The sequence below is a fragment of the Actinia tenebrosa genome, unplaced genomic scaffold, assembly GCF_029948245.1.
Source record: "Actinia tenebrosa isolate PJP-AT-01 unplaced genomic scaffold, QUT_ActTen_1.0 PGA_scaffold2__45_contigs__length_23673736, whole genome shotgun sequence".
NCBI lineage: Eukaryota > Metazoa > Cnidaria > Anthozoa > Actiniaria > Actiniidae > Actinia > Actinia tenebrosa.
In genome coordinates, this window is record NW_028292579.1 from 1042513 (window position 1) to 1056961 (window position 14449).

General features: G+C 35.4%; 2 protein-coding genes and 1 long non-coding RNA gene across 3 annotated transcripts in view; 2 read left to right on the forward strand and 1 right to left on the reverse strand.

Moving 5' to 3' along the window:
- Positions 1–14449, forward strand: part of LOC148908940 (uncharacterized) — a 117511-nt gene that overhangs the window by 75091 nt on the left and 27971 nt on the right. The gene's annotated exons all lie outside the window — the stretch shown is intronic.
- Positions 521–7357, forward strand: LOC116304003 (TBC1 domain family member 20). The gene is made up of 9 exons (XM_089034645.1): positions 521–870; positions 1086–1283; positions 1757–1846; positions 1920–2014; positions 3508–3599; positions 3744–3845; positions 4589–4730; positions 5545–5735; positions 6233–7357. The coding sequence occupies exons 1-9, from the start codon at positions 738–740 to the stop codon at positions 6465–6467; spliced, it is 1278 nt and encodes a 425-aa protein (XP_088890771.1). The 5' UTR covers positions 521–737; the 3' UTR covers positions 6468–7357.
- LOC116303988 (HAUS augmin-like complex subunit 4) lies at positions 7645–14257 on the reverse strand. Its single transcript, XM_089034646.1, has 9 exons — positions 14123–14257; positions 13894–14030; positions 12633–12764; positions 11717–11866; positions 10852–10945; positions 9596–9735; positions 9140–9270; positions 8703–8771; positions 7645–8594 (listed from the first exon to the last, which is right to left on the reverse strand). Exons 1-9 carry the CDS (start codon positions 14160–14162, stop codon positions 8381–8383), a joined length of 1107 nt encoding a protein of 368 aa, XP_088890772.1. The 5' UTR covers positions 14163–14257; the 3' UTR covers positions 7645–8380.

Here is a 14449-nt window from a genome sequence, read left to right on the forward strand (position 1 = left end):
GAGTAATTTTGTTGAGCGTACTATAAATTTGGTTAGCGTTTTATATGTTCCGTGCGTTCGATTATATTTAGAGGTCAAAAAGATTATTGACCCTCCCCTCCCTACGTCATCCCTCAATGCCTCTATGACCCTATTAAATTGGTAAAAATTTTCTGACCCACTCTAGGGTGGTAGAATCAAAAATTCGTGACCCGCCTCCCTCCAATACTAGTTCATGGCCAGTTAGTAGCAACAACAATCTTTACTTCCGGTTATAGAGTATTTCATTTCCGGGTCGAGCTAAAGGTTTTTTACCTACTTTGGGTTGCCTGTGTAATCCAAAGGACTCTAAACACCAAAACGAGACTCAAGAAAACTACGTATTGAGTCACAGTCCGATTTTGTTTAATACATATATTTTTTTGTGCTTCAAAACCGCAAAATAAAATGTTCTGATTAAAAAATTGGGTAAAGAGTGTCTTTCATAAACCAAAAATAGAAAATAATAGATTTCTATCGATTTTTGAGCCTGCGATTTTATGGTACAGCAGTTAACACCCATCACCATTCAAAATGTCTTCCAGTTTACAAAATCTAAAGCCGCTATAAGATATTTTTTGATTGAAATTTTGAAAATAAGATGCTAGGGATGAGAAAGTATAGTGTTAGACTAATAATATGTACGTAGTAGTCGAAAATCGGTTTTAAAAAGGCATTGTAATTTGAGGTTTGTTAACGTTTCTCGGATCAAAACAAGAATGGCGATGTACGGAAATAGCATCAGTCGTCCTCAACAGAATATGAATATTTATCAAAGACGAAATCCTACAGGAAAAAGTAAGAGGCATCTTCAAAAGGAAGAAGGAATAATGGCTCAAATGATGTATTACAGTAAGTATAACGTTGTTTTTAAACTGTTATTTTATCTCGATGCCAAAGACCACTGTCAACAGATCTACAACAGTTCATTTCAAAAATCACGATCAACAATCGTTGACTCTCACCGACTTCTTAAAAAAGTCTTCAGCATTTAGGAAAACAGGGTTAGTTAATTCAAAATCTATATATCAGAGATAATCGGGTGCTATGTTAATATCTTCTAACAGTGTCAGAAGCAAGGCTTCGTAGTAAGATACGAAAGATCAACGAGGCGTTAGAAGAAGACCCTGTCGATGTCCAGACACTTGGAAACCTGGCCATTTCTCAAGATGGTCTTATTACGAACGACTTAAGAAGACGGGTGTGGCCGAAACTATTGAACGTTAATGTATTTGATGTGTTTATGTCCGCTAAAAACAAAAAAGGTATCTTATGATAATCTGCTTTCTATCTACTGCTGTGTATTGTTGTAGTTGATTCTGATTAGTGGACTATACATTCGCAGAAAAAAAATTCATAGCTTCCCTATTATTGGGGGGGTTGAGTTGATGTGTGGCCCGGGGCAGAGGTTCGTGGAGAAGGAAAAGTTAAGTGACTGAGGCCCCGTCCACACTATGCCGGATAAATTTGAATCTGAATTTTTATTTATTCTGTTCCATTTTGAAAATTCGTTTTCAGTGAAGAATTGTTCCGGATTCGCCCAGACTAGTGTGGGCAGTAGGCCTAACCGAATAAATAAAAATTCGGATTCAAATTCATCCGGCATAGTGTGGACGGGGCCTGAGTCTAAGAGCATCTACGCAGAGGTCTACCACCCCCCGTGCTGAAAGGTATGAACAATTGTTGAAGCTATGTACATTTATAGATTGATTAATTGAGAGTATGATAACTGTTTCAGATACTAATGAAATAAATCAGTTCAAGGCAAACAAGTACTGGAATCAAGTTAATCTTGATGTTGATAGATCACATCGAAGATTCCCACATGGTAAGAACACATTTCCTTCAACTGTAGGACTCTCAATTGTCAAGAAATTCATCTCTCTTTGCTTGTGTTTCAGAAATGCGAGCCTCACGTCGTAAAGTTCTACAGGCACAACTAACTAATATTATAATGAGAGTCTTATGTAAACATAGTAATTTACACTATTATCAGGTAATGATAATTAAATTATTATACATTTTACTAAGTATCTCAATTCTGATTGGTCGAGAGCCCTCAGCCAATCCCTGATATCATGTGAACTCAACATGATAAATGTATTATCTGTAGGTTTTCCTGCAGATAATACACTTATCATGTCAAGTTCATTCAAGCTCACGCTGTGGTAGCTTTGTTTTTATTCATTATGTGTATTTATTTCCAGAATTATGTACAAAAACAATTATTTAAGGAATCCTTAACTTATTTTCATATATTTTATGAAGAATTCTTGAAATATTTCAATTCTGAATTAAAATTTTGTGTTTTTCACGCGACATCATGGCGTTCATAATTCTTGTCTCTATAATTTAATGCTAATGTTAATGTTAATGTTCTTCCAGTATACAAAATGTATAATAAAGCAATTATTGAATTCGGTATCGCATAATATCGTGAATATCAAGACCTTGGCCTCGGTCTTGATAATTTACAATATCATGCTCAACCTCATCCAATAATTGCTTATTTATACCAAATATTTCAATGATTTATTATTTATGTCAAAACATTCTGTAAGTTTATCGCAGTTTGAGAGGGGTTATTCTTTAAAGCCTTCGATCGTTCCAAGCTTGTAATCGAGTTATCTCTTGTCACTATTTTCATTTAATTTTTTATGCTTTGGGTGCAGCTTTGTTGGCTAACTCTTACACTTTCGACCAGGAGCACACCCCTCCTTATCTTGACAGTGATAATAACTGAACCCCAGGGACTTTTGTTTGTTTGAACTCCATTGATTATTTTTTGGCCATTCTCGGTTCACTAGTTATCAATTTTTGATACTATAACTGTATTAATTTTCCAAGACAATTCTATTGATTTGTATCGTTAGTCAAAAGGAAATGCCTAGCATAAGACCTAGAGTCCTGTTCGCACTTTCCGTTTTGGGTAGCATGTTGGTTCTGTGATTTTCCTTCCTGATTGAGACCCAATAAAAGTTGTAAAGCATAAAGCATGTCCAGATTAGAGACTTGCTTATGTGAAAAATCACATTAAAATTATTCATTGTCAGCACATTTTTCGGCCAAAATACATTAATTATGGCAAGGCCACATACTATTGATGATTACTATTAAAATGTGCTGTCCGCTAATCAGAAACTAGATAAAAAGTAAAATGAATGATAAGGTGAATAAATACAATTTCAAATAGGTAAATTTGGTTTCACAGACACCCCACATTCTTAGCCAAAATTGATTTTTTTGTTCTGTTGTCTAAAGATTGGACATGTCCTTAATGCAATAGATATTTTTTTGATTGTCCCTCAAAACTACGGCATTGGAAATCCTTGGAAATCCAAGAGCAGCAATTTCAAATTTTTTGACGGGGGTGGGGGAATTCTTTCGGACCTGCTCTGCAGTCCCTGTATTATTCATTGATACAGAAATAATCAGTGGAAGTATAATAATGTGCTATAATTATCATTAATATTATCCTAATGTTTGCAGGGTTACCACGACATTGCTGTCACATTACTACTAGTGGTTGGCGAAGATTTAGCTACTGCATTGTTAGAAAAAATATCACTTCATCATCTTAGGTATGAAAATATTATTTGCTCTATAACACTATAGCTGAATAAATCTCATATATATACAATACTTACAATAAATTATTATTATTATTATTGTTGTTATTCTTTGAAATCATAAATACTTAAAGTGTATACTGTATTTCATTGTAGAGATTTTATGGCCATTACCATGGAGAAGACCACCAAAATGTTATCATTTATGCACCCGATTATTAACGAAGTTGACCCTGAACTTGAGGAGTTCCTTATAAGGTTAGGCCAACTGGCATTCAACTTATTTATTGTAATACAAACTAATCATTTCCTATCAGTGACATTATGGCTAATGTCTAAAAATTGAATTTTGAAAAAGTAAAAAGTAAAAACACAACAGAAATTAGTCGACCGTGAAGTCTATAAATATTGGATTTTGAAACTTCCTTGCTTGCATTCAACTTGAACATACATAGAGTTTCTCAGTCAAACTAGCTCTAATCGCAAAAATTGATAAGCAATATTATTATGTTATTTGCTTCTTGCTTGCAATGCTACCAGTAATTTCCTACACTGAAACCTCTGTAATACGGACACTGAAGGGCCTAAAAAGGGTCTGTAATATAGATGTGTCCTTACTGCGATTTTCATAAAAATGTGAACTCTGTGTCTCCAAGTTTCACCCTGAAATTTGTTTTTTTGCTGCCGCTAGTCAAAAATATGAAAGGTACTGACTGATTAGGTTTGATTGACGACAGCAAAAAACCAAATTTCAGCGTGCAACTTGGAGACACAGAGTTTGCATGTTTATGATTGACGGCAGCGAAAAACCAAATTTCAGCATGCAACTTGGAGACATAGAGTTTGCATGTTTATAAAAATCGTACTAATATATAAATGTTGTGGCTATGAATCGAGGAATGTATGGTGAATTTGCAGGGACCTACACGTAAATATCTTTCTATGATTCTACTGTATACAAATAGGTCTCTTACATTGTATATATTACTTGTATTTTACAGATCAGAAGTGGGTCAGATGTTTGCTCTTAGTTGGTTAATCACATGGTATGGTCACGTGTTAAAAGATTTTGAAACCATAGTTAGACTATATGACTTCTTTCTAGCGACACACCCTCTCATGCCAGTTTACTTTGCCGCAGCTGTAAGTATGCATAATAAATTATTAAAAAATACTAGCCAGCGTAGCTCAGCTCTAGGGGGAGGGGAGGGGCCGAGCTACACAGGCTAAAAAAATACTTAATCTTAAGTTCATGATGTCTCAAATTTTTAAGCATTCAAATTAATAATAATAACAATGATAATGGGCGGTTCTTATATAGCGCATTTATACAACGTCTCAATGCGCTTTACATTTATGACCAGTGGAGGACTTTACGGGCTGCATATTAAGGGCTATGTAGTGTCATATTGCACTCCATTCTCACCTCTGGGGTCTCTCATTCAGTTTCTGAACTCAGTGTCCTGTCTAAGTAGGGATTGTTAACTCTCTCCATTAACCTGAAGGTTTTTTCACAAAATTCTCTAGTTTTCCTCCCTCTGCAAATCCTAATATGATAAATTCCAATTCCATCTGCAAGTTAGACGTGCCCTGACTAACTTTGATCATCTCAGAGATCGTAAACTTAATAAAATATGTATTTATATTCAATATATCCCACTACTGTATCTCTACCATATTTAATTGTTCATAAATGCGTACAGCTAATAATGAAGAATATTATTTGAAGAATATTTTCATAAACATGCGAACTCTCTAGTTGCGATTTGCCCATTGGAATTCAGTTTTTCACTGCCACCAGTCAAAAATATGAAAGGTACTAACTGATTAGTTGTAATTGACAGCAGTGAAAATCCAAATTTAACTGTACAGCTCTCAGCAACCGAGTTATGAAAAAAAGCAATAAAGTGGAAGGTGCAAAATAGTACAATTACAATATTTTTCTTTCTTTTTTCAGCTCGTTATTGACAGACGGGAGGAGATATTACTAGGTGAATGTGAGATGTGCTTTATTCATCACATGTTATCCAAGATCCCTGAAAACTTCCCTTCTAAAGTAGAAGAACTTGTAGTTTCAGCTAAATTTCTATTCGATAAATATTCACCTGAAAAACTAGCCAGCGCTGCAGAAAAATACCTTAAAGAGAGGTACGTAATGTTCAAAAAAGTAATGAAGCATTAATAAATTATGGTGTTGGGGGCGGGGGGGGCTTTGGAGATTCAGAGGGGGGCGCAACCATTTTCTCTGCTAACAATTAGCGGGGAGTTTTGAAAAATATTTCTTCAAATATGATAACAAATCTATTAAAAAGTCTGTAGTTTGGTAATTGAAATTATCTAATAAACATGTGCGTAGTATTGATCCCAAGTATGATGTATTGTTTGGAGTATTGTCCGAAATAGAGAAGAATCATCCTGTTCATGTGGAAAAGTAAAAGTATTTTCACATGTATGAGGCTAGTCAGTGCAAAACAATACATGAAGTTAATCAAAGTGGTTGCCATATTTCAATTTGGTGTATGTACAGTGTATGTGATAATTGTCTTGATTAGACGTCTGTTTTTTCGGCATATACATTCGATACAAGTAATTCACACTGAAAATATTTGAAATATTGATCACTATTCAATTTTCTTTTCTTCTAGTACTGCTATAGCTAAACACACACAGTTCATAAAGGAGCTGGGAGACCAAAGACCGGACTCTGTTCTCCGTGAACGACGTATCAAGAGATCAAAACAGTTACAACCTTACCAAAGCCCTGCGGCAGTCAATACTGAATCAACAAATCCATATGTCAAGCTTGCTGTGTGGACATTAACTGCGTCGTTAGGAACTGTTGCACTTTATGTATTAAGCTCGGCAAAGAGGTGGATTTGATGGATGTGAAATGGAGTGCTCTGCAATATTACAACATTACATTTTCCCTTCACTGTTATACTCTTTTAACTCAACATCGAAAAATTAATAATTTTACAACAGAGATTGAAAATAACTGAAAATACAATCTTGTACAAAATTGTACACTGGTTTATGTTTGAGATTCTGGATGAAGGGAACCATGTTGTGAATCATAATAAAGAAAGGCGGACATGTAGAACAGTTACTGGAATTACCAAGATACTTTGAACCAAAGAATGCAAGCTGTCATATGAAGCAGTTTAAAAGGCAGTGTGTTCGTACATGTACTCAAATATTGTTATAAAAAATATGCAATATATACTCATTTGGCCAGGAAATGTAAAGTTGGAGTATACAGTTGACTAAGGAGAATAATGGTGGCATGGATTTGAGAACTATTATTGGAACATATGCAGCAAAATTGTTGAAGTACATGTATGCAAATGTTGGAGTATACCGTAGACAAAGGAAAATAATGGTGGCATGGATTTAAGAACTATTATTGGAACATATGCAGCTATGTTGTTGAAGTACATGTATGCAAATGGCTGTGCCAGAAAAAACATATGTTTCTATGGAAACAGACAAAACTTCATACACCCATTCAATAAAAGTGTATACAGTTGAAGTATGTGAAAGGCTGGATCAGGACGATCCGTGACGTGTGCCTGAGATTTATGACTATGAAATGACTATGGCTATGGCAACATCAAAAAATTACACTTCATACACCCATTCAACAAAAAGTTTTACAGTCGAAGTATGTGAAAGGCAGGACCAGAAAAAATGTTTTGGTGATGTGCGCTTAGAATTTATGACTATGTCATGTTGCTATGGTAACATCAAAAACATTACACTTCATACACCCATTCAACAAAAGGTTTTACAGTCGAAGTATGTGAAAGGCAGGACCAGAAAAAATGTTTTGGTGATGTGCGCTTAGAATTTATGACTATGTCATGTTGCTATGGTAACATCAAAAACATTACACTTCATACACCCATTCAACAAAAGGTTTTACAGTCGAAGTATGTGAAAGGCAGGACCTGAAAAAGTGTTTTGGTGATGTGCGCTTAAAATTTATACTATGACATGTTGCTATGGCAACATATTAAACTTCATTTAAGAAAAGGAAAGTCTTCCAAGACCTCATTAGTGCAATATATCTGAAGTTTATTCATAAAGAACATATTAAAGAAAATATAATATAAATTAGTTGTCTTTACTGTACATGTTAATGCCTTGGCAGATTGTCAAAAGAACGTCAAATAAACAAAACTAAAATGTACAAAAATTTGATCAGGACATTTATATATATATATATTTTTTCAAATGCAAGCATCACCTATGGAACCTATGCAATGCAAATGCTAAATATATTTTAGAATAACAAGTGGGGAATCCCCTTTAAAGTGTCATAAATTTAAAATTATGTGCTTGTTTATGTCATTTTTTAAACTGTGATATATTTATCTTAGCTACATTTTTTATGATGTCATTTTTGTTTAGGTTATGCTGTCATTTTTGGTTTAATTATCTATGATGTCATCTTTTTTCTACCTATGACATCACATGCAAATGCGTCATGCATAAACCTTGTAACCTTTTTCCTAACCCTTACAGCGAACCTTGCATAAACCTTGTAACCTTTTTCCTAACCCTTACAACAAACTTAGCATAAACCTTGTAACCTTTTTCCTAACCCTTACAACAAACTTTGCATAAACCTTGTAACCTTTTTCCTAACCCTTACAGCGAACCTTGCATAAACCTTGTAACCTTTTTCCTAACCCTTACAGCGAACCTTGCACAAACCTTGTAAACTGCCCATCCTCTAGCTCCAATAATTTAGTTAACACAAGTAATATAAATTGTTACTCTAGGATTACCTGTCATCCCTGTCTCCACAGATCATCCTGCGCAGCATCCTGACTCTGCCTCAACTCACTCAGTGCCCATTTCTTGTTGTCTATTTCATTTATAAGCAGTGTGTATTCCTGGACGAGACTGTCAAACCCCATGCCGACAGACTCATAAGCTTGTAGAGCATGGGTAGCTCGTTGTAACTCCTTTGATTCTTCTTCTTCAGCTTGTATCAAGTGTTCCCTGTAAAATAGTTTTAAATTTTAGTATAATTTTAGACTTGTATATAGAGTTTTGCAGGCTGTGATTGGTAAAGTGATCAGTGATTATATATTTAACTTACTGCTATACCTTATCTTTTTAAGGGCTGCAGTGGTTTCTGGTGTGTATGTATCCCTGATAAGCTGATTCTGCAACACCCTGTTACACATGGAATACAAGACATATACTTTAATTATCAATTTAAAGTATCACAGATATAATTTGTAAAATTACTTGATAATAAGTTGTCACATTTTTTATATAGACACTAGTTACAATAACCATTTATGGCTAACCTAAGTAAACAGCAAGTTTTTTCATCTTTTCACAGTGTAATATTTACCCTTTTATCATGACTGTTGCTATGAAGCCAATAAAACAATATCAGAGAAAAATGATTTAGGAGCTAAACAACACCCTGCAATACAAAGAACCACGACCCAGAATACAATTGCTATACCAATAAATACTCATCAGGCTTAAATAAATATCCTGTCCTTATTTCACAACTAAACGAATTGTCTTACTTGATTTTAAGGCACATTGCATCACATTTTGCTGCCAGCCAGCTTGTAGTTATATTGTCATATTCCAGTTGAGCCTGTAGTCTGTGCTTGCTGATCAACTGTTCCAGTATTGTCAGAGACTGAAGGAGAGACTTTGGATATAAAACAGATTGGTTGTGTCACTAATTATTTGCGTATTGATCACTAATGATTAAAGTTAAAGAGAGAAGGAAGGAAAGGAAGGAAAGAAGGAAGGAAAGAAGGAAGGAAGGAAGGAAAGAAGGAATGAAGAATGAAAGAAAGAATGAATGGATTAATGAATGAGTGGAAGGAAGAAGGCAGTAAAAATTTACCTTTCACCCTTTTTGTATGAAAATTGAATGACCTCTAGCAAGGATCCCAGTTGATACTTCAACAGTAGCTTGTCACTGTCACTAAAACATGCTACTAGATTGACATTAAGAGGTTGAACATTACCTGGTAATAATGTCTGAACTGCTTTTCTCTCTTGATGCGATCAAAGGACAATTTTCTTTTTTCGTCTTTAAGTGTTTGTTTCTCTTTTACCAGCAGTGCAGGCAGCTGTCCTGCTTTGGCTAAAGATAATCCTCCACTCTCTAGTTGTAAAAAACAAATAACCATCTTGTCAGTCGATCTTTTCAGAGATTTACGAACGTTGTCCATTTAAACTTTTTTTTTCATCTTGTAATTAATTGACCCTCATTGTTACATATACACTCAATTGAAGAATCGTTGTCAGGTTTAGAAACATAGAACATAGAAGCTGAGACCGAAATGACACATGGGAAGTAAGTTAATTAGATGCATGCCGTGACCGGCGACCCGTGGCATCATCCACTGTTTTTAATACTCGTTTGGCATTCTAAGCCGACTGCATGGATGGTGCAAATGAATAAATTATAATATAATTATGTCATTTCCCATGTACCATTTCTGTCTCAGCTTCTATGTTCTATGTTTCCAAACCTGACAACGATTCTTTGATTGAGTGTATACATGTATTGCATATAACTATAATTAGTTAATTGACAATCATGTCAGTTGATCTTTTATGATCTTTTTTTCTTTCTCATCTTGTGATTAATTGACTTTCATTGTGATATATAAAGTATATTACTATAATTAGTTAATTGATAGTTTCTTGTTCAGTCTAAATTAATGAACGTAATTATCGTTCTATAGATTCAGTTCTCCTTGCTTTAATATTATAATAAATGTAATTAAACATAAAAAGGCTGGGGTCTAAGCTCACCCCCCCCCCCCCCCCCAAAAAAAAGAAAACTTGAAAACCCAAGCAAATAAACTTGTATTATTGTATTGTATTGTCAAAAGTATGGCATTGCTTAGATTTAAGAACAAGGCAATTTCAAACAAAATCTTATGCATGCTATGGAAAACACAATATACAAAAACTTTTTGAAAAAATATAGCTCTCTTAACACAAAATCTTATCTTCGAGGTTTGTAGAAATCGTCTATATAATCTCTTTATAAAATAACCATTAAAAATCTCACATCCTGATTGGTTGAAAGCGTGTGCTTTAATACTGCACATAGCACACATGCATATTTTCCATGTTACTTATGAATGCTGCCTGAAAATGCCACGTTTGTTTGTCACTCTGTGCCTGCAATATTCATAAAAGCCCTTGTGCATCCTCGCTTGAGGACTAATTGCTAATTAATAGTCTATTAGCAATATACTCCACTTACCATTATTTGTGCTTGGATCATGAACGTTGACTATCAATTCACATTTGGACTTCATCCTTGATTCCAGCTCAGGAATAACATACTGCTGAAATGACTAATAACACATACCAAAGAGAAAATATATTAGCATTCAATTCAGATCTAACATTCCAAAATCCTACAATTCTCATTTTAGAAGATTGGCTGGGAACTGGCTTGTGTTGTGGGTCAGGCCGTGAGTTCAACCCTCGACCATACCAACACTAAGGCTCTTTTAAGAAAAAGAAGAGGAAAAAAATCTGAGTAGAAGATACTGCCTTCGCTCTAAAAATATCTGCAAATGGTTAGACCTTCACCGTGGCTCAGAGAGCATAAAATGCCAGTCCTATATTCTTTCAGATGGAGAGCCATAAGTTTATTAATGCTAAGTTTGACTGTCCCATGTGTCTTGTCACCCACTAAATAATGTCTATCATCATCATCATTGTCATCACCATCATTATTACCAACATCACTACCATTATATCATTTATCACCATCCTCATCATCACTACCATCATCATCATCACCATCATCACCATCATCATCACCATCATCATCACCATCAGTACTATCATCACCTTATCATCATCATCATTATCACCATTGCCATCATCACTACCACCATCACCACCACCATCACCTTATCATCATCATCATCATCATCACCACCACCATCATCACCATCAGTACTATCATCACCATCATCATCACCATCAGTACTATCATCATCATCAGTATTATCATCACCTTATCATCATCATCACCATCATCACTACCACCATCACCATAATTACCATCACCATTATAATCATCATCATCATCCTCATCATTATTAATCACAAACCTGTTGTTGGCTTCTTAAATGTGCAGTATTTGGCAATAGAGCATCAGGCTTTAAACCAAGTAAAGTGACATTGTTATCTCCTTCTGGAGTGAAATCTAAGTAATCAATTGCCTCTGCACTAGATAGACTTGTTTGTAGGGCATTGTAGACCTGGGAATAAAAGAACAAAGGATTCCTAAAAAAATTTACAAAAATACATCTTTACACCCAAGACCTCCAAATACTTCCCTTGATTCATCAAAGAATTTATCAAAACCTTCAAATGCCCTAATAATTTCAACATAATAGAAGATTCCTACCGCCTTAGTTCTACCTGGGCTAGACTTATCAAGAACACTAGTGACTCTGACCGCCTTTGTCATGACAACCCCACCAGAAAACTATAGACATGTCAATCATTCATCGCTTTATTACCTCTTCCCACGCTTTGTTTACATAATATACGTGCTTCACTCATTTTCGTCATCATTCTGATGAAGGCTATCACTAGTCATAGCTGAAAGGTCATGTTTTTTAAATATTCTACACGTTTTATCCATAATCTTATATTTAATTAAATTACAGTATGCAGGGTTCGCGCTGAGGTAACCACTTAAAATTCAAGGACTATTCAAGGAGTATACAAATACCCAAAAATGAATTTTCAAGGAGTACGTTCAGTTAACTATGCCAAGGTTTTACACGGTAGTTGCACATGGTCAACTTTCAGATTTTCCGATCTTTCTGACTAGACCTATTTCAGAACCATGCAAGTAATGATCATAGCAAAAATTCAAGGAGTTTTGCTAAAATCATAAAATTCAAGAGCTTTTCAAGTGCCCTTGAAAATGTGAATTAAATTCAAGGAGTTTTCAAGGAGTTTAAGGAGTAGCATGAACCCTGAGTATGGATTCAAGTTACTGTAAGAGTGACCTACTTGGTTCTCAGTATTGGAGTTTCTGCTCTCCTGTTTGGTCATCGTATAATCCATTAGAATGTCTTTTATTTCGGTGTATAATGTATTCACTTGAAGGTATTTCCTTTTCTTTTCTTCTAGATTTTCTTTGACCTGGGAACAGATATCACAAAGATATCAACCTCTAATTATTGTCATTGTCATCATCTTCATAATAAATATACATATATATGTTATTTACTGGCCAGGAGGTCTGGACAGGGAAAAAACTGTGCCAGAGGTCTTGAATACATGGACAAGCTGTCAAACAGAGGTCTGTTATCAAGACCGAGGGCACATTTTTCCCCTATCAAGACCAACTTTAGGATGGTAAAAAACTTTTTTCCCCATTACTTTTCAACTTTTGAGTCTGGTAATTGAACCTGGGTCACTTTGGTGAGAGGCGAGCACTTTCATGGTTAAACCACCCATGCTCCATATTTACAAGGAACTGAATAGTCCATTTTATCTGGTGCGCAATAAATGTTTTCCAATTTCTTTATTAACGGTTGTACATGAGAAGACACATGAATATGAATACCATTTAAACAAAGAATCTTTTTCGGAGCAACTTCAGAATACCCGGCCATGCACTTTGTTTTATTATGAAGCAAGTCTTTTGAAAACAATGCAATAACGATAGAAGAACACAAGGGGATTAATGTGTGCATATCATTAGACCGGGTATTCTGAAGTTGCGCCTCTTATTCTCTTCCCTGCTAGCAGAGCCTATTTTCCTTTTGTTTTGGTTGAGAGAGAAAAATAGACTCTGCCATTAATGTAGGACGTTATTTCTGTCGCGCAGAAACTTAGCAACGCTGTCATGATTTTGACAGCCGCTCTCGTCAAACAATGTTTGGCGCCATGGTGTGTTACATTTGCTCATGCGCACTACATGTAATCGGTTAAAAACTGGTTTTAAAACTGGTGGATGGCGGTGTATCAAAGGGAACGCTCTACATCGGCAGAGTCTCCTTCCTCCCTGCCTGAAAGAAGGGAGAGAAAGAGAAGAGAGACTTTGCTAGCAGGGAACTTATTCTCAAGAGAATGACAGGACTGGTCGAAAATGGGAAAACATTACGCCTAAGGAAAAGAGTTATATTTATCATATAATACTCAACTACCATTTAAGCCCTAACCACTTAAGCCCCCCTCCCCCCTCCCACTAAGAGTTATCATCCTGCAACGATTCCAGTGATATTAAATCCCCTCCCCCTCCCCTATTGGTTTTGTATACACGTACCTTGTCATACTCTTTTATAGTTCTCGTACTCGTTCCTTTTTCATCAACATGCCTACACAATGCTACCAAGAGCTTTACAAACTCAGGGTTGTATTCTAAGTCGCCAGCAGTGAGCCGTACAGGCAAAGTTTCATTCACTGAAAAATCGCAACAAATCCTTCCCGTCATTCACTAACAAAATTACTCCAAACATGTTATAAAAACGGCTTAAATTTACCAAAAGACTTACACTTGTCTAGAGTGTCTTGCATAGATGCCTGGGACGCCATTTTGAATATTTCTAAAAGGTTTTTTCATTCACATTTAGTCAAAATTTTGAGACGTTCCTGCAAAGACTCTGACAGCAAGTTCTACCGCCATTTTTTCGTAAAAAGAAAATCCAAACGAGGTTCTTTACCAAAATAGAAGAGGAAATCTGATTGGTTAGATCATCCATCGGATCATCCGATATTTTTAGACATAAAAGGATGATTTTGATTGGTTTTATGGTGACAGATGGACCAATCAGATGGCTTTGTTTTCTCTTGTGAGCTGCAAACAATAATTTGCATTTGAA

Bases quoted from the DNA above. Each gene is read 5' to 3' on its own strand.
- LOC116304003 (XM_089034645.1), top strand. From the start codon at position 738: ATGGCGATGTACGGAAATAGCATCAGTCGTCCTCAACAGAATATGAAT. The intron at 1,284-1,756 runs GTATCTTATGAT...TAACTGTTTCAG, and splicing joins GTCCGCTAAAAACAAAAAAG to ATACTAATGAAATAAATCAG. The intron at 3,600-3,743 runs GTATGAAAATAT...ATTTCATTGTAG, and splicing joins ATATCACTTCATCATCTTAG to AGATTTTATGGCCATTACCA.
- LOC116303988 (XM_089034646.1), bottom strand. From the start codon at position 14,162: ATGGCGTCCCAGGCATCTATGCAAGACACTCTAGACAAGT. The intron at 9,271-9,595 runs GTAATGTTCAAC...TTATATCCAAAG, and splicing joins AGTTCAGACATTATTACCAG to TCTCTCCTTCAGTCTCTGAC. The intron at 8,772-9,139 runs GTAAGACAATTC...CATGTGTAACAG, and splicing joins GCAATGTGCCTTAAAATCAA to GGTGTTGCAGAATCAGCTTA.